The following is a 24,644-nucleotide window of genomic DNA, read 5'->3' as shown; positions in this document are numbered from 1 at the left end:
AAGGAAGAATGAACGTGGCCTCTGCTCTCCCCTCTTCATTCTGTAGTGTTCGGGAAAGGCATTTAATTCTTAGCTCTTTTAAAGCCATTGTTCCTGACCAGTGTTTCCGGCAGTTTCTTAGAAGTACAGGAATTTAAGGCAAAATGAGCAGACAGGAGAACAGCCTTCAATGATTTTTCTCACACAGTCAACACTCTGCATCTCCCAGCATGTGGGATTCCCTTAAGTTTGGGGAAGTGTGTTAACTCTTGGAGATAACGTATAATTTTATTAGTTGCTTACATGGCATTAAGAAATGTTCTCAGTGGCTGCGGAATGGAGACCTATTGGTGGGTTACTGATGGTAGCCTACCGAGGCTCATCAGTCCTTTTCCAGTGGTTTTAAGCATTCCTTTAGAAACCATGGTTTCCCCTGAGATGTAGCAAAGCCGCAGAGATTCCCACTCTTTTTCTTGGTAAGAAATTGATCAGTTTTATTGTTATAGAAATAGGGAGATTTTAAATGGAACAGGTGTTTTTCCTATTTGAGTGAAAGACACTGGCCCCTCTTTCCTGGCTGAGAGAGAATGGTGCATACCTGCTGATGGTGGGGATAAAGCTGAATTCCTGTTGCCTCAGCCTGGAGCAAGAGGGTCTTAAAAGTGTTAGAGCCCATGACGATACCAATTACTGGGGATTGTTTTGTGCTGTAGGGAACTAGTCCAAAATAGGGATTATTTCTGTGGGAGAAGAGGGAAGGAAAGAGGATAGGAGAGAGGGAGAGAGAGAGTCTGGTTTACCTAGTAATTGATATTTGAGTAATTTTTTTCTAATCTTTTATTATTTCAAAGATTGAAATAACTTTTTCTTTTTCTTTTTTTGCACCTCTAACATCAACATCCCAGGGACACTCATTTTTCTGTCTCTAAATTTATCAAATCACTGAGTTTTGAATAATCTCTTATTAATGAGGTGGAATTTGGAAGAAAATTGACCCTTCTCCAGCATTTAAAACAAAACAAAGCAAATTGCCCTAAATTAACAGTGTTTTCTTTTTCCTCAGACTATTTGTACTCTTTTGGAGTGTTTGTTGACTCCCGAGAACATACCTCCTGACAGTCCTAAAGAGACCTATGAAGTCTATTTTGCCTTTGCTTGTGTCTGGACATTTGGAGGCACCCTACTACGGGATCAGGTATGCTGAAATGGGTTTCCAGTGATGGTTTTCCTGTGGGGAGGCTGAGTTTTAAAATGTGGCTTGACTTTTAGTTGTCACCTATCTCTATTGCCTGCCCTTCTTCTGAGCCTAGGAGTTCAGCACAGTGTCCCACACAGAGTGACAGTTTTTGTCACCCTTCAGAGCTCAGGTTCATTTCCACCAGAGTCACCTCTTGGTGCCATGCAACCTCTGTGCCTGAGCAATGCTTCTTCTCCTGACCATAGCCAAGTTTTCTGTTCCTCTGTGGTACCCACTCCTTCACAGTGACAGAGTCCTCCCTGGTTAAAACCTGGGAATGTCCTTCGTCTTGTACCTCACATGCTGTCAAAGCAGCTGCGTGGTCTGTCCTCTCTAAGACATCCCTACAACCTTGAATTGGGGCAGATCTTCATGCTGCCTTGAGGTAGCCTAAACTACTGCAGTATATTTCTCACAGTATTGGACAGTGCAGCTGGGCTCTCATGAAACCTCTTCCTCTGTTATACATGGCACCTCCTGTATCCTTTCACAGCAGAGAGAGCCTGTTTGCTCAGTGTTTCTCTCCTCATGAGGACTCCCACCTCTTCCTGAGGGTCCCGCCATGACTTCACTTAAACCTAAGCATCCCTCAAAGATGCTATTTCCAAATACCATTGTCATAGTTGTTATGCTTTCCACACATGATCTAGTAAAACGTAGTTATGGGACAAGATTCCAACAGCATCTAAGCATCCTTCCTCCAGTCAACCCACCACCAATCAGCTGGGAGTATATTTCCTGGGTTATCAACTGTGAGCCATACATAGTCAATGCTGGGGGTCATTGTCTCCCATAGCCTTTCTGCTTCAGGTACATCTGTCCCCTTGCATAGCAGTCTGGCATAGCTTTAAGGGTTTCTAATGTCTTACAGAAAACACTCGAAACACATCTTGTACAAGTACACACCCCACCCCACCTGCCCCACACACAAGCCACTGGGAGTTACCAAGTACCAGAGACAGGTGGTGCTCACTTCCAGCATCCACTAAGTACAGATCTTTCTGGTGTCATCTCTGTCACATTGCTTTAAGTTGTCCTCCGTGTGCAGAGAAAGCCAAACTTTGTTCCTTGGAGAGTCAAAGCACTAGTCCCAGGTCTCCTAGTAGCTACAGCATGGTTCTTACCTAAGCATGCAATTCTTCAAAGATCGTACTTCCCCAGTACCTCAGCATTTCTCTGGCCGTGGTACTCCAGTAAGGGCCCCTGACTTTTTCAGTTAAAATTGCATGCTATTGGCTAGCCTTTCAGCCTTCCCAGATGTCCCCAGTCATAAGTCAGGAATCCTTCTCAGAAGGCATACATCTGAGAGTGACCCACAAATTCCTCACTGGTGATGGAACCTCTGGGCCAGCTCTGTTTCTTGCCACCGAGTTAACAGAACACACACCTATAAATAAGCTGAGCCTCACAGATCATTTTCCATCTGTGTCACCTGCCAGATGTCCTTCTATGATCTCCAAGTGCTTCCCATGGAAGTGGCCAGTGCTGCTCTGAGTGAGCATTGAGGGCTAAGTCTGACGCTAATTCCTCTGGGAGTCCTGCCCCTGAGTGATGGGCAAATGTCCCATTTGCTTCCTTTACCTGCTCCATAACAACCACTTTATTATAGCATGTTGAGCAGTCAGAGATGTATCACAAAATCATTTTCATAATGGAATTTTTAGGCAAAGAAAAATTTGAAATAAAGGAGAAGCTCTGTGTATTTTGTTGAAGAGAATAGAGCCAGGTAAGGCATAGTCCAAATTATTTAAAGCTACATTAGCTTGGTTTCAGACCAAAGTTTGTAGGGAGATCAAATACCCCATGCTTCTGCTATGAAAATAGTTTCAATGAGGGTAACACCTTAGCACATTGATGCTGGTGGCAGGAACAGGGGCTCTGGCAGTTTGGAGGTGGAGAGAGGAGGGACTCTGAGAGTACTCACCCAACCCCGTATTATTCACAGTCTCCATCTGCCTGACTGCTCTTGAGGGCCCCGTACTAAAATGCACCATAACCAAAGGACATAGGGACATCAAATCAAGAACTGGAAAAATGGAAGTTGAGGGACTGGGGAGATAGCTCAGTGGTTAAGAGCACTGGCTGCTTTTCTAGAAGACCCTGGTTCAATTCATAGTACTCACATGGCAGGTCACAACTGTCTGTAACAGGGAATCTGACACACAAACATATAAACAGACAAAACACCAGTGTACACAAAGAAAAAGAATAAATACAGCTTTAAAAAACAAACAAACAAAAGATGGGCGTTGAAGTCTCATATGAGTACAAGATCGCCAAAGGCAATGAATACCCCCAGTGTTTTCAGATTACTCCCAAGGATAGAGGAGTCCCTACTACAGGCCACTGAATATATGAGCTCCTGGCACAGCTTTCCAAGGATATAGGAACTGATAGACTGACCATCTGAGGAAAAAGATCTCATTTTATGAAGGCATTGAGGACATTGGGGTCTCTGGGCCAGGCCACTGCTGATGTAGAGGTTGTGGACCAGGCCATCACTGGACAGGTACTGTCCCTCTTCCTCTATATCCTACATCCTAATCAAGCAGCAGACAGAGAGCTTATACATATTACTACATCAAACAACACCCCATTGTAGAAATGGAGTGCTACCCATGTCCTCCCTGGGGGACAGGAACTAATCGTTTTGAGGTCATCAGCCAGATTCTCAGCTCTGTCCTGTTGGAAACCAAGGCTAGAGTGTCTGTCCTCTATCCCTTTTTCCTGTATACTTCTGGGCCTAGATGCCATGATAGGCCAAGTTTTAAGAAGGCTTTTGATAGTGAGACAGAGATGCCAAAATGTTACTTATTAAAGTGAATACTTTTATTTTTATTTTATTTATTTATTTATTTATTTATTTATTTATTTATTATTATTATTATTTTTTTTTTTGGTTTTCTGAGACAGGGTTTCTCTGTGTAGCTGTGGCTGTCCTGGAACTCACTCTGTAGACCAGGCTGGCATCGAACTCAGAAATCAGCCTGCCTCTGCCTCCCAAGTCCTGGGATTAAAGGCTTTTTAAACTTTTTTTTAAATAGTGTTTTTCATTATCATCATTTATAAAAGAAAAAAATGTTAAGTGGCAAAAGGAACCAGAAGCTAGATAGGTAGGACAAAAGGTAGGACAGAACTTCCATCACATAATTTACCACCGCTACCACCCCATCCTGCTCTGCCCCTATCAGTTGGGGTGGGAATGGACTGCAGTGCTGGTCTCTACTGCCTGGTAGTACTTGGCACAGTACTTGGCACAGTGATTTGTACAGTGATTCATCCTTAGATTTGAATAATGAGGCGTGTTGTAAGGGTTTCTCAATCTCGTGTCAAGCCTGCTTTCTATCCCTCACGGCTATCTGCCACTTACTACATCCTATCTACACGGTGGTGTCACTGTTTGGAGCTCAGATCTCTAGTGATTTACTTAACCTGGTGAGTTCCTGTCTAGGAGTTTGGCACAGTGCCTCACAGACTACTCACTGAACAGAATTTGGAGGGGCTGTGTAGCTTTCCTAGGCTATGCTAAAAGGGTTCTTCGTTCTTCGTAGCTTTCTGATTATCAAGCCGACTTCAGTAGATGGTGGCATAAGGAAATGAAAGCAGTGAAGTTTCCATCCCAGGGAACCATCTTTGATTATTATCTGGACCACAAAACTAAAAAGTTTTTGCCTTGGACTGACAAGGTTCCCCAGTTCTCCATGGATGCTGATGCGCCCCTGAAGGTAGGTGTGGAGCCCAGCTCCAGAGTGCCTGTGAGGCTTAGGAGGAAAACAGCACAGTTCTTCTATTTTGCCAGAGGCACAGATCTTTGTGGTCTATGCTCTGGAAATGATACTTTTTCCTGGGAGGGATGCTTAGAGAGGAGGTTAATATTGCTGCAGACTTTTTGCCCTTTAGTTCAGCATAATCCCATGGGAACCACTTTCTTATATTTTCCTAGAAGCTGTACAAGCTTTGTAAAACCAGAGCAGAGTTTAATTAACTCAATAATCATATATATATAATATAACTATATATATGAATATATATAACTATTTATGACTATATAGTTATATATATGTATGTGTATATATATATATATATAAAATGTGTGAGTGTGTATGTGTGTGTGTATAAAATGTGTGAGTGAGTGTGTGTGTGTGTGTGTGTGTGTGTGTGCGTATAGTCACTTTTCACATAGAACTTCCTTCATTTACCACAAAGGGATGTGTTTGATCTTTCCAGTGCCAGTGTTCCACATTCTCCCTACAGCTAACGATTCCACACTAATCATTCTTCGTTGTTTCTCATTCTACATGGCCCATCCCCATCTCTCTGAGATTAGATTTTTTGAGTGTGTGACCAATTTCTCATTCGTCCTTAATATCGTTCTTTTTAATATATTTCTCATTTCGAATCACTTTAGAGCTGGCAGGAAGGGAGAGTTGGGCAGAATATGAGGTGTTAGGATGCTCACTACCATCTCTGCTGCATGTCTTGCCCAGACTACCTCAAACTTAGCTGCTCAGCAGTATTTTCTAGCTGGCAGAAACTGACAACCCACCAAACAATCCTGAAAACAAAAACTGCTATGAAAGCTTGGTGCAACTTATCAATCATATTCAAAAGAGGACAAGAAAAATCAATTTTAGTCAACAGATTTTATTGAACCGAAAAATCAATTTTCTTCTTGGGAAGTTTTATACTTACTTTACATACAGTGGCACCGAGTGTGGCTGTCTACCAGCAGCCTCTTTTTATGTTGGAGCAGGACCAGGGGAAATCGAGATCTTTTCTGAATAATTTAGATCTAGGAACTAATTTATTCTTGTGTGTGTTTGTGTGTGTGCATGTGTCTATGTGTTCATGTTGTGTGACTGTGTGATGTGGGTATGTGTGCCTATGTATGACTACACTTGCACCTGGACATGTGAGAATTCAGAAGTTGACACAGTATCTGCCTCAATCACTTCTCCACCTTTTAAAATTTTATCATTGAAACTATAGCTCACCATTGGTAAGACAACCTGGCAGGGAAGCCCCAGGGCTGATTTCCCAGTGCTGGGATTAAAGGCACTATGGTGCCTGAATTTTTATGTGGGTACTACTGACTCAAACCCAGATCTTCATGCTTACATGGCCCACATTTAACCAGCAAAGCCATCTCCCTATCTGCAGTTAACGAACATTCTTTACAGGAACCTAGTCATTAGGCCCCATTTAATATGTGGAGAAACAGAACTGGGAAATGTCTCTACAGTGATTTTGGTAGTGAGTGTAAGATGACCAGTGATTCTCATTTGTCTAGGATTGAAAGCATTTCCCAAATGTTAAACTGTTAACCTTTTTTAAACTGGGAGAGTTGGTCAGCTGGTACAAGCACAGTGACCTATCCGTCTGACTTCTAAGTCCATGCTCTGAAGAGCTGTTTGTGTTAGGAACTTATTCTAAGCTCAGTCTCCACAGGGTGGATTTGAATGAAGCCTCTGTACTCAGTTGCTAGCTGTGACACCTCCCAAGTTTTTCCTCTGAGGAGGAAAAAGCAACAGACACATCTCATGGGTTGACTATGGATGTCCGGGTTGTATGATGTGTGTACGTGCTTAATGCAGGCCACCTGGCTCTGTAAGTGTTCACTCCTGGTATTCTTCATATGTGAAGAAAAGAACTGACAGACAAAGAAAAATCTGGTGATGGCAACCGTGGATGAGAAAGGAAAGCAGTATCTTGTATGTTTAGAAGTCTAGTGTTATTTAATAGCACAGAACACAATATGGTCTTCAGGAGATGCTAGGTTTCACTGTTACAAAGGAAGTTGGGGAATAAATGGTCATCTCAAGACAATGGCCTGGAGTGACCCACAGAATACTCCATTTGGATGAGTATTTGGATCAGCACTAACCCAAGTAAGGAGGAACTGTATCTGTTATGATTATATGTTTTTTTGTTTTTTGGTTTTTGTTTTTTGTTTTTTGTTTTTTTTTTTTGGTTTTTCGAGACAGGGTTTCTCTGTATAGTTCTGGCTGTCCTGGAACTCACTTTGTAGACCAGGCTGGCCTCGAACTCAGAAATCCGCCTGCCTCTGCCTCCCGAGTGCTGGGATTAAAGGCATGTGCCACCACGCCCAGCTTATATGTGTTTTTTTAATGTCAAAAATCAACCCTGTAAGTGGGGTTGTGTGTGTGTGTGTGTGTGTTTGTGCATGTGCTTGTGTCTGTATGTATGTGTCTGGGCATGTATCCATGTGTCTGTGTGTATGTTTATTTGTATTATGTTTACCACTTTTACATATGACCACCAAGAAATGCACCAAAATAGAAGCTATATTTCAATTGTGCAGAATTCAGTCTCTATGTCTCTCTTTTGTCTGAATATTTTATTTTGTTCTATATTTTCTGAGCCTGTTTTTCCTGCCCCCTCTCTCCTCTCTCTCTCCTCCTCCTCCTCCTCCTCCTCCTTCTCTCCTTTCTCTCTCTCTCTCTCTCTCTCTCTTTCTCTCTCTCTCTCTCTCTCTCTCTCTCTCTCTCTCTCTCTCTCTCTCTCTCTCTCTCTCTCTCTGTGTGTGTGCATGTGCACGTGCACAATGCATGCGACTTTGTGGAATCATCTCTCTCTGCCTTTGACTGTTGAAGACTAACCTCAGGTTGCCAGGCTGGCGCAGTCGGTGACTTTTTCTGCTAAGCCATTTTGCCAGCAAGTCTGAGCCTAATTTTTCACTCATTGTATTTTATTCTCATAGATGATCTTTAAACACCTGTGGAAAATAATGGTACAGTAATAAATAAATATTAATAAACTGCCAAATTTTAGAGTATAAGAATGGAAGTTTAATTTCTTAACATTGCAGTATGTGACAGTTTCAGATACACTTGGATCTGTAAATACTCTACTGGGGTCTCCTTGCACTGAACCCTTGTGCATGGACTGTGCCATTTGGGCCAAAATACTGTTCCACATTTAGTTCACTTCTTACTGGCTGGTCAGCTTCCAAAGAGGGCCTGATACTGCGTATCAAGTCCACTGTGTTCTCTCTGAGACCTAAGACTGCTGGTGGAAGGAAGGGGCTCTGGGAAACAGAAACAGACCAGAGAGTAAGTCCTCACCTTGAAACTATGTATCAGTTGCCTTTGCTACAGCCCTTGATGTCACCGCCCAGCTGCCCTCCCGGAAGCTGTGATGTCTTTACCGCTCAATCTTTTCTGCCGGACATGAACTTGTACAGAGAGCTCCTTGGGTCTTAATTAAAAATTGACTGTTGAGTCAGCTCTGAAGCTTTGTAATACCTAGGCCTTTCTCTGACTTTTCTCCTGATTTTTTTTTTCTCCCAGACAGTTTTGGTACACACACCAGAGACAACTCGTCTTAGGTATTTTATTGAGTTGCTACTTGACAAAGGCAAACCGCTAATGCTGGTTGGAAATGCAGGAGTGGGGAAAACGGTCTTTTTGAGCAACACCCTGGCAAGTCTCTCTGAGAACTACATAGTGTCCTGTGTGCCTTTCAACTACTACACAACATCAACAGCCCTGCAGAGTAAGTTCCTCTTCTCCGTGTAGACAGAAGGGACACTTTGCTATGATCTACACCTCTGCTTAGATCTCTGGTGAATTTTTACTCAGCATCATCCTGGATAAACAGATTTTAACTATTGCTATGAGTTTGTTCTGTGTTTTGTTTTCAGACAAAGAATCACCATATATCCCAGGCTTCCCTGGAACTCCCGTCTCAGCCTCCTCAGTGCCAGGGTGACAGGCATGTGCCACCATTCCTGGCTAAGTTTGACCTTTATTTCACTCATGGTCTAGTTGGGTTATTACTTTATATACTAAAAATTTACATTCACAGTGATAATTATGTCACCTCTAAACCATTTAATTCCCTGTAATTAAATCATGGAACTGGCAATACATGGGTGCTAAAGAGGATCCTCTTGTTCCTCTTTCAAACAAGGAATTGATTCAGGGGAAAAAGTATATTAATGATGTGCCCAACTTTGAGTTATTAATTGCATTTTTCCATTACATTTATTTAGTGTGTGGGTGGTACACATGTTAAAGGCAAAGAACAACTTGCTGGGGTCAGTTCTATTTTTCCATTCTTTGGGACCCAGAGATCAAGCTCAGGGCAACAGGACTCGAACCCACTGAGCCATCTTAGTGACCTTGTCATTCAGTCACAGATCTACTTGTGCATGTGTGTGCCTGTCTATCTGTCTTTCTGTGAGTGTGTGTATCTGTCTCTCTGTGTGTCTATGTCTAAGAGATAGTGTAGAGATGTATATAGAAAGAGGCACAAGAGGCAATGGAACTAACCATCCAGCATCTGGAAACGTGGAACAGTTGTTTGCCAAAGGTGTTTATCTACTGTGCACTTCTTTGTTTATTTAACAAATGATGAATAACAATAAGTAATTTTCATCAGCAGGCTATAACAACATGTGTGTGCGCGCGCACCCATCCACCCACGCACACACATAGTCGTCCTTGTCCCCGAGTTATTTGCAGTCTTCAGAGTCAACATGATTAGATATTGTATCTTAGAAACACAGTACTCAGGACCCCTTCCAACCCTGACTCAGAGTCATCAGTAACACAGAGTCACAGACACAGGAAAAACATCACATCACACTTGGGTGGGTGACCTCTAGTTAACAGGAAGGAGATAAGTGGAGACCAAGTTTACAGACAGTTGCAGCCAGAGACATATCTCTAATGGGAAACCAGCAACATGACATAAACAAATGAGCATGAAAGAGGAAGAATTTGGGGGGAAATAAGTAAAGACAAGAATGTGACATCAGCCGGGCGTGGTGGCGCACGCCTTTAATCCCAGCACTCGGGAGGCAGAGGCAGGCGGATTTCTGAGTTCGAGGCCAGCCTGGTCTACAAAGTGAGCTCCAGGACAGCCAGAGCTATAAAGAGAAACCCTGTCTCGAAAAACCAAAAAAAAAAAAAAAAAAAAAAGAATGTGACATCACATCAGCCATTTGTAGTCAAAATTATCTATCTATTTTTAGGAATTCTTGAAAAACCTCTAGAGAAAAAAGCTGGTCGTAACTATGGTCCAAAAGGAAATAAAAAACTGGTTTATTTCATTGATGATCTGAACATGCCTGAAGTGGATTCGTATGGCACTGTCCAGCCTCATGCGCTGCTTCGGCAGCATATTGACTATGGGCACTGGTAAGTAAGCCCCTGTGTTCTACTGCCTATTGAAACCTCATCCTTACAGTGGAGGGACATTTGAAAACAGAATTGTCCTGGATTGCTTCATCTTCCGGGAAAATTTTTTGTTTCTTCTATTGTAACCTTGTGCATGTGTATGTGTGTGTGCATGTGTGTGTGTGCATGTGTGTGTGTGTGTGTGTGTGTGTGCATGTTTGTACGTATATGTTTGTACAGATGTGTGCACATGTGGAGGCTGGAGATCTACACCAGATACCAGATCACCATCTTATTTTTTGACAAAAAGTACTTCGATGAACCTGGAGCTCCCTGGTTCTACACTAGTTGGGGCCAGAGATCCTCCTGTGTCAACTGCTATGAGTACTGCTGCAAACTGTCATGCCTGGCTCTTACTTGGACACTGGAGATCTAAAATCAGGTCTTCATGCTTGTGTGGCAAGAACCTTACTGACTGAGCCATCTTCCCAGCTCCCCTCTATATATCATATTGTCCTATCAAACAGAACAGTTTCCCTCCATATCTTTGCGAGATTGGGTTGAAAAGTAGCTGAGCAACATAGCAACTGTATAGAAATTAAGTCTCACTAAGTTATTGAAGAAAATCTTGGCTTTACCCTGTAGGCTGTGAATATTTGATCATATCTGGGCACTCTACTTTACTATCCATGACAGTAAACACAGGATGAGGGGTCCCCAGACCACCCACTAACCTTTACTATGAGAACAGCATGGTTTCCACCCATGGTAAGAGCCACATGAGAATCAATGACTAGTAATAGTTTATATTGACGTGTTAGAGCTTAGGCCTCCAACACATTCTGTCATCTTCCATTCTCTGAGGTACAGTTTTGATGTCCCTCAGATACGGTGCAGAAGGTCAAGCTTACAGAATCATTGTGAAGTTAAAGTATCTGTGACTAAATCCTTCACGAGCTGGTGGCTTGCTGTTTTGTCACCTCGTTTTTTTGGGATTTGAGGTTCTGCTTCCTATCCCGTAGGTACGATCGACATAAAATTATGCTCAAGGAAATCCGCAACTGCCAGTACGTAGCCTGCATGAATCCCATGGTGGGCAGCTTCACAGTCAACCCAAGGCTGCAGGTGGGTTTACACGACACTCTCCCCAGTGCCCTCGTATGTCATATTCAAAGCTGTAGATCATGCTGGGTATGTTGGCACACTCTTGAAATGCCAGCACTGGGAGGTTGGGAGTATGGGCTAAGGCAGCCATGTTAGGAGTTCAAGGCCAACCTAAGGTACGATGAATTCCAAGGAAGACTGAGCTTCATAATGAGACCCTCTCAACAGAGCACCACATCTTGTTTCTTGGTGCTTATGAAGTTAGTATCCCACTTCCAGTTAATTAAGTGGATGTGTTCTTCCCCAGTCAATATAAAATTTTTAGTTAACATTTACATTTATAGCAAAATGAGTCAGAACAATTTCTGACTAGTCCCTCATCCACCCACCACCTGCTACATTTGAACTCTTATTAACCTCTTGCATTTGTTACATTTAATGGGATGATGTTGACACATAATTACAAACTAAAGCTCAGAGTTTCCACTGGGATTTCTTCTTTGTCTTGCATGTTCTGTAGGGTTGAAAAATGTATAATGACAGGTGTCCACCACTAAAATATCACATAAAATAGTTCCTCTGCCTGAAGACGGGTCTGCTATGTGGTCACCCTTTCTTTGCCTCTGCATCTCTGCAACCATTTAATCTTTTGAAAACCATTTTTTTTTTCTGTTTTGTTGTTGTGGTTAAATACATGTTACATATAATTTATTAGTGTAACCAACTATTCTAAGTGTGCAATTGAGTGTACTAGATGCTTTCTTATACCACACCATCTATCTCTGTGAGACTCTGATGTGAAACTGAAACTCAGTCCATTAGCAATGACACCCCATTGCTCTCTCCTCTGATACTCTCTTCCTCTCTCCTCTTTGCCCAGGCAGACACCATCCCTTTTTCTGTGTCTGTGACCCTGACTTCTCTAAGTATTTCCTATAAGAGGAGACCTACACTGTTTGTCTAAGGACTGGTGTGCTTCACTTAGTGTTGTGCTGAAGTTCACACATGTAGCATATTGCAGAATTTCCTTTTGTAGCCTGGAGGATGAGCATTTTTGTCTTACATGCTGCATTTTGCCTGTCTGTGCACTCACTAGTGAACACTGGGTCACTTCCATCTTTTTACTAGGGTAAATTAAAACACAGGCACACAAATATCTCTTGGAAATCTGTTTTCAGTTCTTTCAACTGCCTATCTACCCAGGAGTGGAACTACAAGATTAGACAGTAATTTGGTTTGTAGCTTCTTGAGAACCTGTCATTTTGTTCTTTCAATCACCATGTAACCTGTCACCCCCACCCATGGTGCACAAGGTTTCTCCACATCTTTGTCAGCACACAATTCCTGCTTTGCTTCTTTATAGCAACAGTGATAATGGGAGTGAGGCAATATCATTATAGTTCTATTTTTGTGTTTCTCTGGTAGTCGGAGATTTGAGTATTTTTCATGCATTCTTTGTATATTTGTATATCTTCTTTGGGGAGATGTTATTAAAAATCTTTTTAGTCATTTTTGGGTTAAACTTTTTTTGCCGTTAAATTTTAGGCATCTCCTCCAGATTGTGGATATTTAATTCTTAAGCACTGATCATATTATCTCAACAATTTGTTATTCTCCAATATAATCTGTAGTAAGAATCACTTTTTAGATTGGCTTCTTTTAGTTACCCAAGCCATCACAATAATTACACAGAAGGTGCTCTTTCACTTAGCCAAGTCCTGCAGGTAAGCTGGCTGTCTTTGCTGGACTTGTCTAGGTCACTTTGAATGTCCAGGGTATGACTCTCAGCTGATCTTGGGTGGCATAGGTCAGAGTGGTGACAATGAAAATATAACTCTGCCTTCTGGATCTTTCATCCTTCACAAGCTTTAAAAGCTCAGGGAAAGTTAGAGGATTAAGTGAACAAAGATGGAGACCATGCCTTGCCAGTGACTAGCATTCTGTCTATGGGGTCAAACAGGTCACGTGGCCAAACCCAGGGTCAGGGAAAATGGCAGTAACAGGTTACACGGCAGTGATCCTAAGTAAAGAAGAGAGTAAGGACCAACTGTTTTGTTTGTTTGCTTTATCTGCATGCTCTGCTTTGACTTTCAACTCTATTTTTTACAAATTCTTTTACAGAGACATTTCACTGTGTTTGCATTCAACTTTCCATCTTTGGATGCGCTGACCACCATCTATGGTCAGATCTTCAGCTTCTATCTCCAGCAACAAGCATTCTGCCCATCAGTTCTCAGGGCTGGCCCCTCTTTGATCCAGGCAACAATCGCATTTCATCAGACGATGGCAGAGAGCTTTGTGCCTACAGCTATTAAATTCCATTACAATTTTAATCTAAGAGACTTATCAAACATCTTCCAGGTACCTCAACTGGCAAGCTAGCTTCTTGAGTATCGGAGTAAATCCTGGCATTCATTTATAGAATGATTTCAGTTTCAAACTATGCTTTATTGCATCATGTGTTTTTCTTTTTTACTCATAAACCTCTCTGTGAGGTGACATGACAAGCTGCTCTATCTTTCTCGTCAGTGAGGTTGGGGGGGGCGGGGGGGCAGAGGGGTCTCTTCAGGTTGCACTATACATCTGTGCTAATGCAGCAAGGTACCTGAGATTTGGTAATTCAAAAGCAATGCGAATTTATTGTTCATAGTGCAGTGGTGCTGAGAAGTCTACAGCTGAGGTAGTAGCAAGTTCAGCATCTACTATGGGCCTGTTCTGATGGTGCCTTGAACATTGTGTCTGTCCACAGCAGACAGGATAAAAGGGCACACAGTTAGCACTGCTCTTATGAGGTCACCTCTCTTAGGAAAGACCGCACCTCTTCATACATCCACATTGGCAGTTAAGTACTTTCTCATTTAGTGTGTGGTGGGAGGGCGTGTTCTACAGGTTCTTGTGGAGGTCAGATGACAACTTTATGGCGCTAGCTCTCTCCTTTAACCTTTACCAAGAATTCTGGGGCTTGAGATCATCAGGTTTTCACCCACTGATCTGTCTGTCTCACAGGCCCCAACTGCTTCAAAACCTAAATTTAGGGAGACATACAGACCATGGTAGATAGTGAGTTAACAAAAACAGTAAAGTAGAAATTTGAACTTTGTAAATTAATGGCTTTTTAAGTGCCAAATGAGAGAAATTGGTCATGGTCTTGCATAAAACATCAATGTCACCATTTTAAACACATATTAGATATGAAATTTTAAATTATGGATCATTTTGTTTCATATCAAAAATTATCTTGAATGCATAGTGTGTTAGGGACACACACAGACTAGGGTTCCATTATCCCTCTCAAAGGCATGCCCTCGTGACCTAAAGTGGGGTGAGGGGCCATTGAGATCCAAACTGTAGCCTATAGTAAAGGGGGCAATGTTTACTATTAATTATATAATGGAAATTCTAAAGAGGGAATAGGAGGTCTGGAATTCCTAAAGTGGATGTGGTGTACACTACTATGTACAGTGAAGGACCTGGGAAGTCACCTACAACTCAAAGTTCTGTTGTGCAGGAGAAAAATGAGAAAACTTCCAAGACTTCTGCAGCTCTCTTTAGAATCCCTCCACAACAGCCTCAGAACCCTACCACAGCAGCAGGCAACAACTTGTGATAACACGGGCTATTTGCTTTCACATCTGCTTTTCTCTAGCACCTGTCAGAAAGGCTCTGCTTAGTAAAGTCTTGTCAAAAGCAAGTCTTCCCCTTAGCAGAAAAGGTGACCTAGGATATGATCCTCCCTGCTTAGCCTTCAGGTCCAGGCTAACAACTGCATCTGATACCTTCAAACACTGTCAGCCTCTCTCAGGCTAATTCTCCATAGCATCCTCCTGTTCTCATGGGTGGAGAGCAAGCTGGCTACACTCAGGTCACCTGCACCCAGATGCTTTAGTGCAATGTTGGTGGGCACAGGAGGCATAGTGAACCCATGCTAATCCTGTGTCTACCTTCCAGGATGAGCTACATTTCAGCTTTGGGTATTTTGGTTTTTGTTTTGTTTGTGAAGTAAATGAGTTAGGTTGGTTAGCATCAACCGATTAAAGACAAGGAAACTTTATTCTGATTGTATACTGTTACTTCATTCTGATTGCATTTGGGTTTCATAAAATTCTTTAGAGACTGATATATGTATGTGTATATGTGTGTGTGTGTATATATATATATATATATATATATATGCAGTATATGTATATATATATATGTATATATATATACACACACATATATATGTGTGTATATATATATATATATATATATATATATATATGCAGAGATATGTCAATTAGCTCCCACTGACTTGTAATAGTTGTAGTTACATTGCTTAAAGTGGTTATGATGAGGGGCCTAGAGAGATGGCTCAGGAGTTAAGAGTACTTATGGCTCTTGGAGAGGTCCCAGGTTCAGTTCCTAGCATCATCATGGTGGTTCACAACTATCCATAACTCCAAATCTAAGGAATCTAGCTCCCTCTTCTGAACTCTGAGAATTTTGCTCACACATGGTACACATCCATACAGGCAAAATACCCATGCATATACGATATTAATTAATCATTTCTTTAAATCCATGTATGATGAGGGATAGAGAGATGACTCAGCATGTGAGAGCACTGGCTGTTCCTCTAGAGGACCCAGGCTCAATTCCCAGTAACCACATCTGGGTCACAACCATCTGTAATTCTAATACCGGACTACCTGATATCATCTTCTGGCCTCCAAAGGCACCAGGTACTCAAGTGGTACACAGACACAATTTTTTTTTTAAACTGGGTATGATACTACACTCTTATGCTCCTGTTTATCTGAAATGAGTTTTATTTGCACATGTGTATATATATATATATATATATATATATATATATCCACTCCTGACTGCTTGTTTCTTTCCAATTGCTAAACTCAGTATAGAGTTAAATGAATACTAAAATTATTTATTTAGAATGACACTGTCCTCTGAATTAAAGCTGTGTTCCCTATTCCACTTATATAGGGGATGTTGTTTGCTTCTCCTGAATGTTTAAAATGCCTGGAAGACTTAGCACGCCTGTGGCTTCATGAAACGTCACGTGTTTATGGAGACAGACTGATAGACACAAACGATTTTGACTTATTTCAGAGGAAAATGCTGGAAACTGCCCATAAGTACTTTAAAGTAAGTGCATAAGCGTGAGAGGTCTCTGTTCTCTGGGCTCCAGCTGGTACTCGACTGGCATTAGAGAGTCTGTGAGCCGCAGAAGAGCAAGCATACTGCCCTTTCCTGCAGCATCTGAGATTCACAGACACACTGGGTCCGGATTAAGGGGCATGGCCCTACTTCCTCATGTGCAGATCTGCCAGATTGTGATTCTTCAGGTGGCTCTCATACCACAGTCTGTGCTTCCTTCTGCAGGGTGCAGATGCTAACACGCTGCTGCGGCAGCCCCTTGTCTATTGTCACTTTGCCAGTGGAGGAGAAGACCCTTGTTACATGCCAGTGAAGGACTGGGAAGGGCTCAAGGCAGTCCTTATGGAGATGGTAGACAACTACAATGAACTCCACTCAGCGATGCACCTGGTGCTATTTGAAGACGCCATGCAACACGTGTAAGTGAATTGGTCACGATGGCTATCAGTCAGCAACTGTTCTTGCAGCATTAAAATAGGCACTGCTGTAAATTATGTCACAGTCTTAATCATGTACATGTAGGGAAACTATTTTCTAAAGGGCCACAGATCCAATCAAAACATTTCGTTTCACTGCAGTTCTGTCAGAGAGAGGTAGTAAGCAAGAGGAACAGAAAGTGCTTGTGGGATTTTTGGGTAGGACTTAACCTGATTTTCATGGATTAAGTAGGCCATGCTGAATGCCTACTGCATTCCAGGTAGTAACAGGCCAGTTCTTTTAATGTTTGACAGTGGTTATTGAAAACAAAAGGGTACGTATGTCTTCTTAGGAGAAAATTAGAGGAGGTGGCCTGCCTTGGAGTAGAGCTTGGCCATCAAGGCTCCTGTCCTGGTCAGGGCACCTCCATCCAATCCCTTCTTCAGTGAAGTTTGAGTACAGAGTGCTCCAGGTGAACATTTTCCAGAACATGAGCAAATGAACAAGAAAACTGCCTAAGAGTAGTGTTTCATGCCCAGGAGTGCAAGAGGTAAACAGAAGATGTAGTATGAGAGAGTCTCAACCAAAGGCCTGGGAGCAAAACGGGTAAAGTTTCTGACCTTTTCTTCAGGCTTTGAAGTATGCATGTACTTGGATCTGATTCACAAATTTGTTTACTTTTGATATTAAACTTTCTGCACACGGCATCCAGATACTTTTAGTGTAGCTGAGTTTTTACTGTAGTCTGTCTCCTAGACCCATAAGATGTTTTGGGCTTTAGAGCACTCACAATTTCGGTATGAAGGAGGCTCAATCTCTATTGGATTTCTAAAGAGACTGGGTATCTGAGGGAGGCGGTAACATTAGTCTGAGATCTACCTGATAAGTGTACCCTATTATAGAAAGATCTGGGAGAAGCACATCGCAGAGGGCCGTTGTAACTCTGACTCTTGAATGCCAAAATAACAGAGTAAAGATAATGGTGGCTATAGTCTATGTAACATAGGTTTAAAACAAGGCAAGCAACATATGATAAGGCCGGAGAGGCTGAACAGGCCTTATGTACACAGAACACTTTCTTATAACAGAGGTAAAAGCCTTGAAGACATGAGACAAGAGTTACAAACTTAAAAAGTTAAGTCATTAAAATAAGAAAAAATATTTATGAAAGTGAATGTGAATGGGGTGGATATGGATGGGGTGAACTACAGGAAATCTGAGTTTCAGAGGAGTTAGTATAAAATGTTTAGACTTGGGACTGAATGGAAATGTGAGGGGCTCACTACCATCATTCCCCACCGTCACTTGCTGTAAGCTTGGTGAGTATCAATAGTTCCACTGTGCCTTTCCAGTGATCCCATCATTACACATACAAGGGGAGCTTAGGTGGGAACCAGCGAATTACTGGCCACACTGTTCCCTGTGGGGTCATGATACTCTGACACCATATGTGGCAGGTGAAACCAACGTCCTCCAACACTGAGGGAAAAAAAAAAAAAAAAAAAAACCTTCCCATACAGGGAAGCTCATAGGATCTTTAGTATGGGATTCTCAGTGGCCCAAGCCATAAAGTGTTTCTTTGATCAGGGATTATGAGATTAAAGCTGCTTGACTCAACATTAGAGATAATGTAAAGTGTCCTTAAACTTCAAAGAAAGGGGCGTTGCCACTTAGTGAGTCCTGTTATATAAAAACTTGGAAGCGTGCATTAAGATGCAACCAAAGCCTGTCTTTGGACTTGGGAATCCTCTGCTGTATCTTTCCCAAGATTATTTTGTTTATATGGTCATATGACATAGAGTTTAAAGGAATCACCAAACTTGGAGCGCATATATATATATATATATATGCTCTTGAATATATATATACTTGAATATATATATATACTTGAATATATATATTCAAGTATTATTGATACAGCAAGAATTCAAAATATAACTCCTGGGGAATTTTTAAAGAAGATAACTAGAAACTAGATGCTGTCTTTGTTTGATGAGGAAGCATACAAACAGAGATTGAATGATTCCAATAAAATTGGCATTTCATCATAAACCTACACATTTATCTAAAATATAAAGCAAATACCACTCAGGACATTTTATGTCACGACTCTGATGGGGGCTGCTACTCTCTCTCTCCAGGTGTAGAATCAGCCGCATCCTTCGGACCCCTCAAGGCCACGCCCTCTTGGTTGGCGTTGGAGGCAGTGGCAAGCAGAGCCTGTCCCGGCTGGCAGCTTACATCTGCAGCTTGGAGGTCTTTCAGATCACTCTGACGGAAGGCTATGGAACCCAAGAGCTTCGGGTGAGGAAAGTTGGCAGGCAGGGCAGTCATTCACTGTTATCCATAGAGGACTAGGGCCTGGATCCTGATGCAATTCAAGTCTGAGTATGGTTACCTTCCTTCAGTAGCCTGAACATGGTCCTATGTGCTTTAAATCACCTCGAGGTTGCTTACAATACCTAATGAAACATCAGTAGTTACTATGTTGCAGTGCTAAGGGAGAAACCGCGAGAGAAAACAGGCTGTAGGTGATGAATACACACACAAAGTGCTCTCAGAGTTTTTGTTCTGATTGTTTGTTTGCTGTTGGCCAGATCTGTGGCTGTGGAGAGCTGATTGAATTTCTGGCGCGTTTGTCTGGCAGACAGAGCATAAAATGATAGTGAATCCATGTCAGCTCTGAGAGGGGGACAGGAACCCCCAGCCCTACAGGGAGAGGGGATCTCTGCCTTTGATGCCTTTATCTTCATCGTCAAATACACAATACAGTTCTACAAATTCAATATAGGTTCAATAACATGAGCCTGTCTGGAAAAGAATAGTCTTCAATATACAAACATGCTTTTATTTCTGCCATAAATGGTCTCAGTGTTCAATGCTATTCATGTCCTTATATGACAAAGGGCAGAAAGGAAAAATAGTTCCTTTGGAATTTCAGGTAGGTTTTCTTCCCCCTTGGATGAGAACAACTGAAAACTATTCTGTGTCCTTAAATGTTTGCTTTTCAATCCATGGTAGTACTTACAAAGCAATGCCTAGAGTTTGTGACAAAGGCTACTTTATACTTTTTTTTAAAAAAAATGCTTTTAATATTGCTGGCCAATTAACGGAGCAAAACTACTTTCAGTGAAGAGGCAACTATTGGAGTGAGCAGAGGACTGCCACTGTGCAACTTGACAGAGGTGTGACTGAGCTCCCATCCGCTCTGTTAGAAGGAAGACATGGCACATCCCTGGGCTCCCCCAAGTCACATGATGCTCACTAGTAAATGCTAGAGTTGGAGGTGATGTGACAGGTCACTGGGAGGGGAGGCATAGGCGCTGCCCCGCATCCTTGTCACTCAGTGCCTCCCAGCACCCAGCCACACGCTCCAACATCACATCAGCATTCTAACAAAACCATGAGCGATGTTGCCCTTCCCTTACAGGTAGATCTGGCCAATTTGTACGTCAGAACTGGAGCCAAGAACATGCCCACCGTGTTCCTGCTGACAGATGCCCACGTTCTAGATGAGAGCTTCCTCGTGCTGATTAACGACTTGCTGGCATCGGGTGATTAAATGGACACATTTCTTGAAAGATCTTTCCCAGTGACAAATTATCTGTAGTTTCAATGAACTTTAAAGAGAGATAATTTGTCTTTGAGATGTTTGCTAGGGCAGTCTTTGGGGAGAAAGCTATAAACCTAACTAATTGGAGCTATATTGCTTCCTTAGTCAGCTTATGGATGAGAAGTACCTCCAAGAGACCCAAACTGAAGTAAATATTGTTCCTCCTTGTGCAGGTCTGGAGGGTATGGGGGTGGAGAGGGTGCACTGGCCCAGCGGGGTTCAGGTCTAGGGTCTGTGTGGGTTTGTAAGTGTAAGGGCCCAATTCAGCATGTATCTAGATGGTGTGCACATCCAGGGAGCACAGTTCTCAGAGGCTTGTGCATCTGATGGCGTGTGGGTCTTCAGGATATGCAGGTCTAGTGAGTGTGCAGGTAACTACTTGCTCTCAGTGAGTTCTGTGTCTTATCAGAACAAAAGGCAAAAAAAAAAAGTCACTCTAATTTCAAACTTTGTCTTTAAATGGAGCTTGCTTCATCTTAGCAAGCTTTTCAAACATGAGAAAATCCACTGTAAAATGTAAATTGTAAGATTGTTATATAATTCTGCTCATTCTCTGGGGATAGGAGACATCCCAGATCTGTTCAGTGATGAAGATATGGACAAGATCATTTCCGGGATTCGTAATGAAGTTCGAGGCCTCGGCTTAGTGGACTCCAGGGAAAACTGTTGGGCATTCTTTCTGGCCAGAGTCCAACAACAGCTCAAAGTGAGAAATGTTTGCTTTTGTATTGCTTTAAAGCTGTTGTTGACACTTGAATATGCATCTCAGTCACGACACATGTTATGGTTTGAGTTTCAGTGACTTCTTTGAAGGAACTGGTGCATTTATCTAAGCTGTGTCTGTAGTGTGTGTCCCTGAGACCTAGTGTGGTGTTGAGCCCCCGGGAAGCCCTGGGCTGGGCAGTATATTCAGTGTGATATTAAAGCCACATTCCTCTGTCTTCAAGGAGCTGACATTGTTGTAGGAAGTAAGGCATGTCACCAAGAACTTTCCTATGGGACAAGTATAAATAGGTCCATGGGAAGGCACAAGGGAACAGCCTCCTCCTTAGTGGGAAAAGGTTTATCCCTGGAGGAGTGGTGCTCCATTGTCTGGCACTGGTAGGAACTTAAGTCAGGGGCATTTTTTTTTTTTTTTTTTGCTGCTGCTTCTAGCATATGTGTACCTGTCAATGCAGTGGAAGGCTCTGTGCTACCTACAGAGCATGAGGCATTGGAGAGGGAGAGATAGACAGCAACAGTGACACCAGCCAGAAATGTTCAGTTCCTTAGGGAGAAGCCTCTGAGGCAACTGAATCTTGGATTTGAACCTTTGAAACTCAGCCCAGGATTACTCAATAACAATAGCATAAACATCCAAATCACAGACCACTAAGGAAACTTGCTCTTCTATTAAGTTTAGACAGGGTAATGACAGCCTTGGGAGTTTCTTGTCAGCTTAGAAAAATCTCCTCCTTCTCCTTCTCCTCCTCCTCTCCTCCTCTTCCTCCTCTTCCTCCTCTCCCTCTTCTTCCCCCTCTTCTTCCTCCTTCTCCTCTTCTTCCTCCTCTTTCTCCCTCCTCCTTTTCCTTCCTTCTTCCTTCCTCCTCCTTTTCCTCCTCTTCCTCTTCTTCCTCTTCCTCCTCTCTCTCTTCCTTTTCCTTCCTTCTTCCTTCCTCCTCCTTTTCCTCCTCCTCTTCTCTTCTTCCTCTTCCTCCTCTCCCTCTTCCTCTTCCTTCTCCTTTTCCTCCCCCTCCACTTTCTCCCTCCTCATTTTCCTTCTTTCTTCCTTCTTCCTTCTTCCTTCTTTCTTCTTCTTTGATTACCTTTTACCCATTTTTTTCTGGACTAGAACTAATAATGTAGCCCAGGCCAAGTTGGGACCCAGCAATCCTCCTGCCTCTATCTACCCAATATTAGGCAGCATGTGCTACCCTGCCTCGTCTTCCAAGATTATCTTGCTTAGAGAAGCTGTTCTCAACCTGTGGGTCACAACCCCTTTGGGAATGAATGATCCTTTCATGGGGGTCACATATCAGATATCCTGCATATGATATATTCAAATTATGATTAATAACAGTAGCAAAATTACAGTTGTGAACTAGCAATGAACAGGGTTATGGTTGGGGGTCACCACAGCATGAGGAACTGTATTGAGAGGTCGCAACTTTGGGAAATTTGAGAAGCTCTGGCCTTGAGACAGTTGCAACTCACTGTGGCTACAGAGGAGAAAATCCAGCTAATCCAGCTAAGAGCACCTCAGGACCTCTCCCACCTGCCAGCCCAGCCTGGTCCTTGGAGACCTATGGTCTCATCAGTCTTAGCATCATGTGGATGCCTCCTTCCTCCTCATCACAGAGCCACAGAGTACCTTTATATTCCAATCAGGGAGAGGAGGAAGAAGAAAAAAATCTGGTTACCTGTTTCAGGAAACTAGAGCTCACCCCTCTCAAAATATCATGAGCTGTTGTCCTTGTGACCATAAGTATGTCACAGCTACAATGGGCCAGGGGTGGGGGGTTGTGTATTTGATTCTCACACATTTTTTTTCTGATATAACATTCAAAATTATTTTGGGAACACAAGAGTGCCTCAGCTCACCACAGGGTGATGTCCCAGTAAGCCCACCATAGGTCAAATATTGTAAGTTGAAAATGCATTCCCCTGTAGGATGTTATAGCTTAGCCTCACAATGCACCAGGCCCTCAAAACAAGATGACTGGTCCTCATCAGAAGACAGCTGCCTGCATGCCACCAGCCTGGATAACATTCATGATCCTCAGTATGATTTCTACTAAGTGTGTGTTGCTTACGTGCCATCAGAGAGTTGAAGAATCCCAGAGTTAACAATCACAAGTTAGGTACGATTTAGTTTTTAAAGGAGTGCTACCTCTAGAAAATATTTCCTGCTCTATGTGGTGAAGAGTAAGCTGAGAGACATCAGGTTATTTTGCCCCCAAGGATATCTTTATCTTAACGCAGCATGTTCCTTTCCTAACAGTTTCAGGCATCACCCATATTAAGTCAGGAATAGATGCAGTTACAATCTCTCCAGATTCTCCGTTCTCTTTCTGTGCTAAGCATGACTGGTTTCAGCATTGCCCTATGCAAATTAGCAATACTTTCTTACGTATTCCAGTATCTAATTACTGTTTCTGATCAAGCTTTTCCTTATTCTCATGCGTTTGTACGTGTGAATAAGCACTAGAATCATATTGTCACATTCTTCCACCATCTTAATTCTCACTAAATCATGCTAATTATTTCATTTCTGTAAGGGGGATTTGATTCTTATGATATAGTGTGTTCCACTGTTCTGATAAACTGTCTCTTATTTTAATATGAAAAAATATTATCTTTTAATTTTGTGACTAGCAATCTTATCTCCTGTTTTACCAATTTGGTTGCTAGTTTTCATGTATATGTATGTGTGAGTGTGTTCATGGGGGTGCATATATGTGCAGATACATGTGTACACTGCAGATGTATGTATGTGAGTTAGAGATCAGAGCAACTCAACTTTGATTTATCCAATGCCTTCCATCTTTGATTTGAGACAGGGTCTCTCAGCACACTAGAACATCACCAGGTAGGCTGGCCAAGCTGGACTTCTAGGATTTCCCTATCTTTGCCTCCCACTTCACACTTGCTAGAATTACATGTGCACAGCAACCAGCTTTTTTGTTACTTGAGACCTGGTTAACCTGGTAACCTGGTGTTACCTATGACTTGGCCTGGGCTAACCTCAGACTTGCAACCATTTCGCTTTAGTCTTCCAAGTGCTGGATTACAGGCCTGCACCACCTGTTTAGAAGCTCTTAAAGCAGTTCATAGGAGTTGGTTGATGTCATATCGCCTTCAGGAACAAATGCATTTTGACTGTGTGGCTTATCTACTTGCCTTGGAGAGGACTGTGAAAGAAAAGTTCAAACACTGATGCTAGCAGTGATTGTTTCTGGATCCTGACTTGGGCGGGAAGTCTCTCATGCTTCACAGTAACTTCTATTGGCTTTTG

General features: G+C 42.4%; 1 protein-coding gene across 1 annotated transcript in view; it reads left to right on the top strand.

The window, feature by feature from the left end:
• Dnah11 (dynein axonemal heavy chain 11) overlaps positions 1 to 24,644 on the top strand; it is a 313,176-nt gene that overhangs the window by 161,032 nt on the left and 127,500 nt on the right. Inside the window, exons 44-54 of the mRNA XM_085830726.1 lie at positions 1,043 to 1,174; positions 4,768 to 4,941; positions 8,527 to 8,731; positions 10,215 to 10,380; positions 11,382 to 11,484; positions 13,585 to 13,824; positions 16,447 to 16,608; positions 16,846 to 17,039; positions 19,179 to 19,341; positions 20,468 to 20,591; positions 21,214 to 21,356. Coding sequence (XP_085686852.1) covers positions 1,043 to 1,174; positions 4,768 to 4,941; positions 8,527 to 8,731; positions 10,215 to 10,380; positions 11,382 to 11,484; positions 13,585 to 13,824; positions 16,447 to 16,608; positions 16,846 to 17,039; positions 19,179 to 19,341; positions 20,468 to 20,591; positions 21,214 to 21,356 — 1,806 coding nt within the window. The remainder of the gene's footprint in view (positions 1 to 1,042; positions 1,175 to 4,767; positions 4,942 to 8,526; positions 8,732 to 10,214; positions 10,381 to 11,381; positions 11,485 to 13,584; positions 13,825 to 16,446; positions 16,609 to 16,845; positions 17,040 to 19,178; positions 19,342 to 20,467; positions 20,592 to 21,213; positions 21,357 to 24,644) is intronic.

This window comes from Mus caroli, unplaced genomic scaffold (assembly GCF_978045245.1).
Source record: "Mus caroli unplaced genomic scaffold, Mus_caroli_1 scaffold_14, whole genome shotgun sequence".
Taxonomy (NCBI): Eukaryota; Metazoa; Chordata; class Mammalia; order Rodentia; family Muridae; genus Mus; species Mus caroli.
Note: the sequence above shows the minus strand (reverse complement) of the source record. Positions and strands in the feature narration are given on the sequence as shown.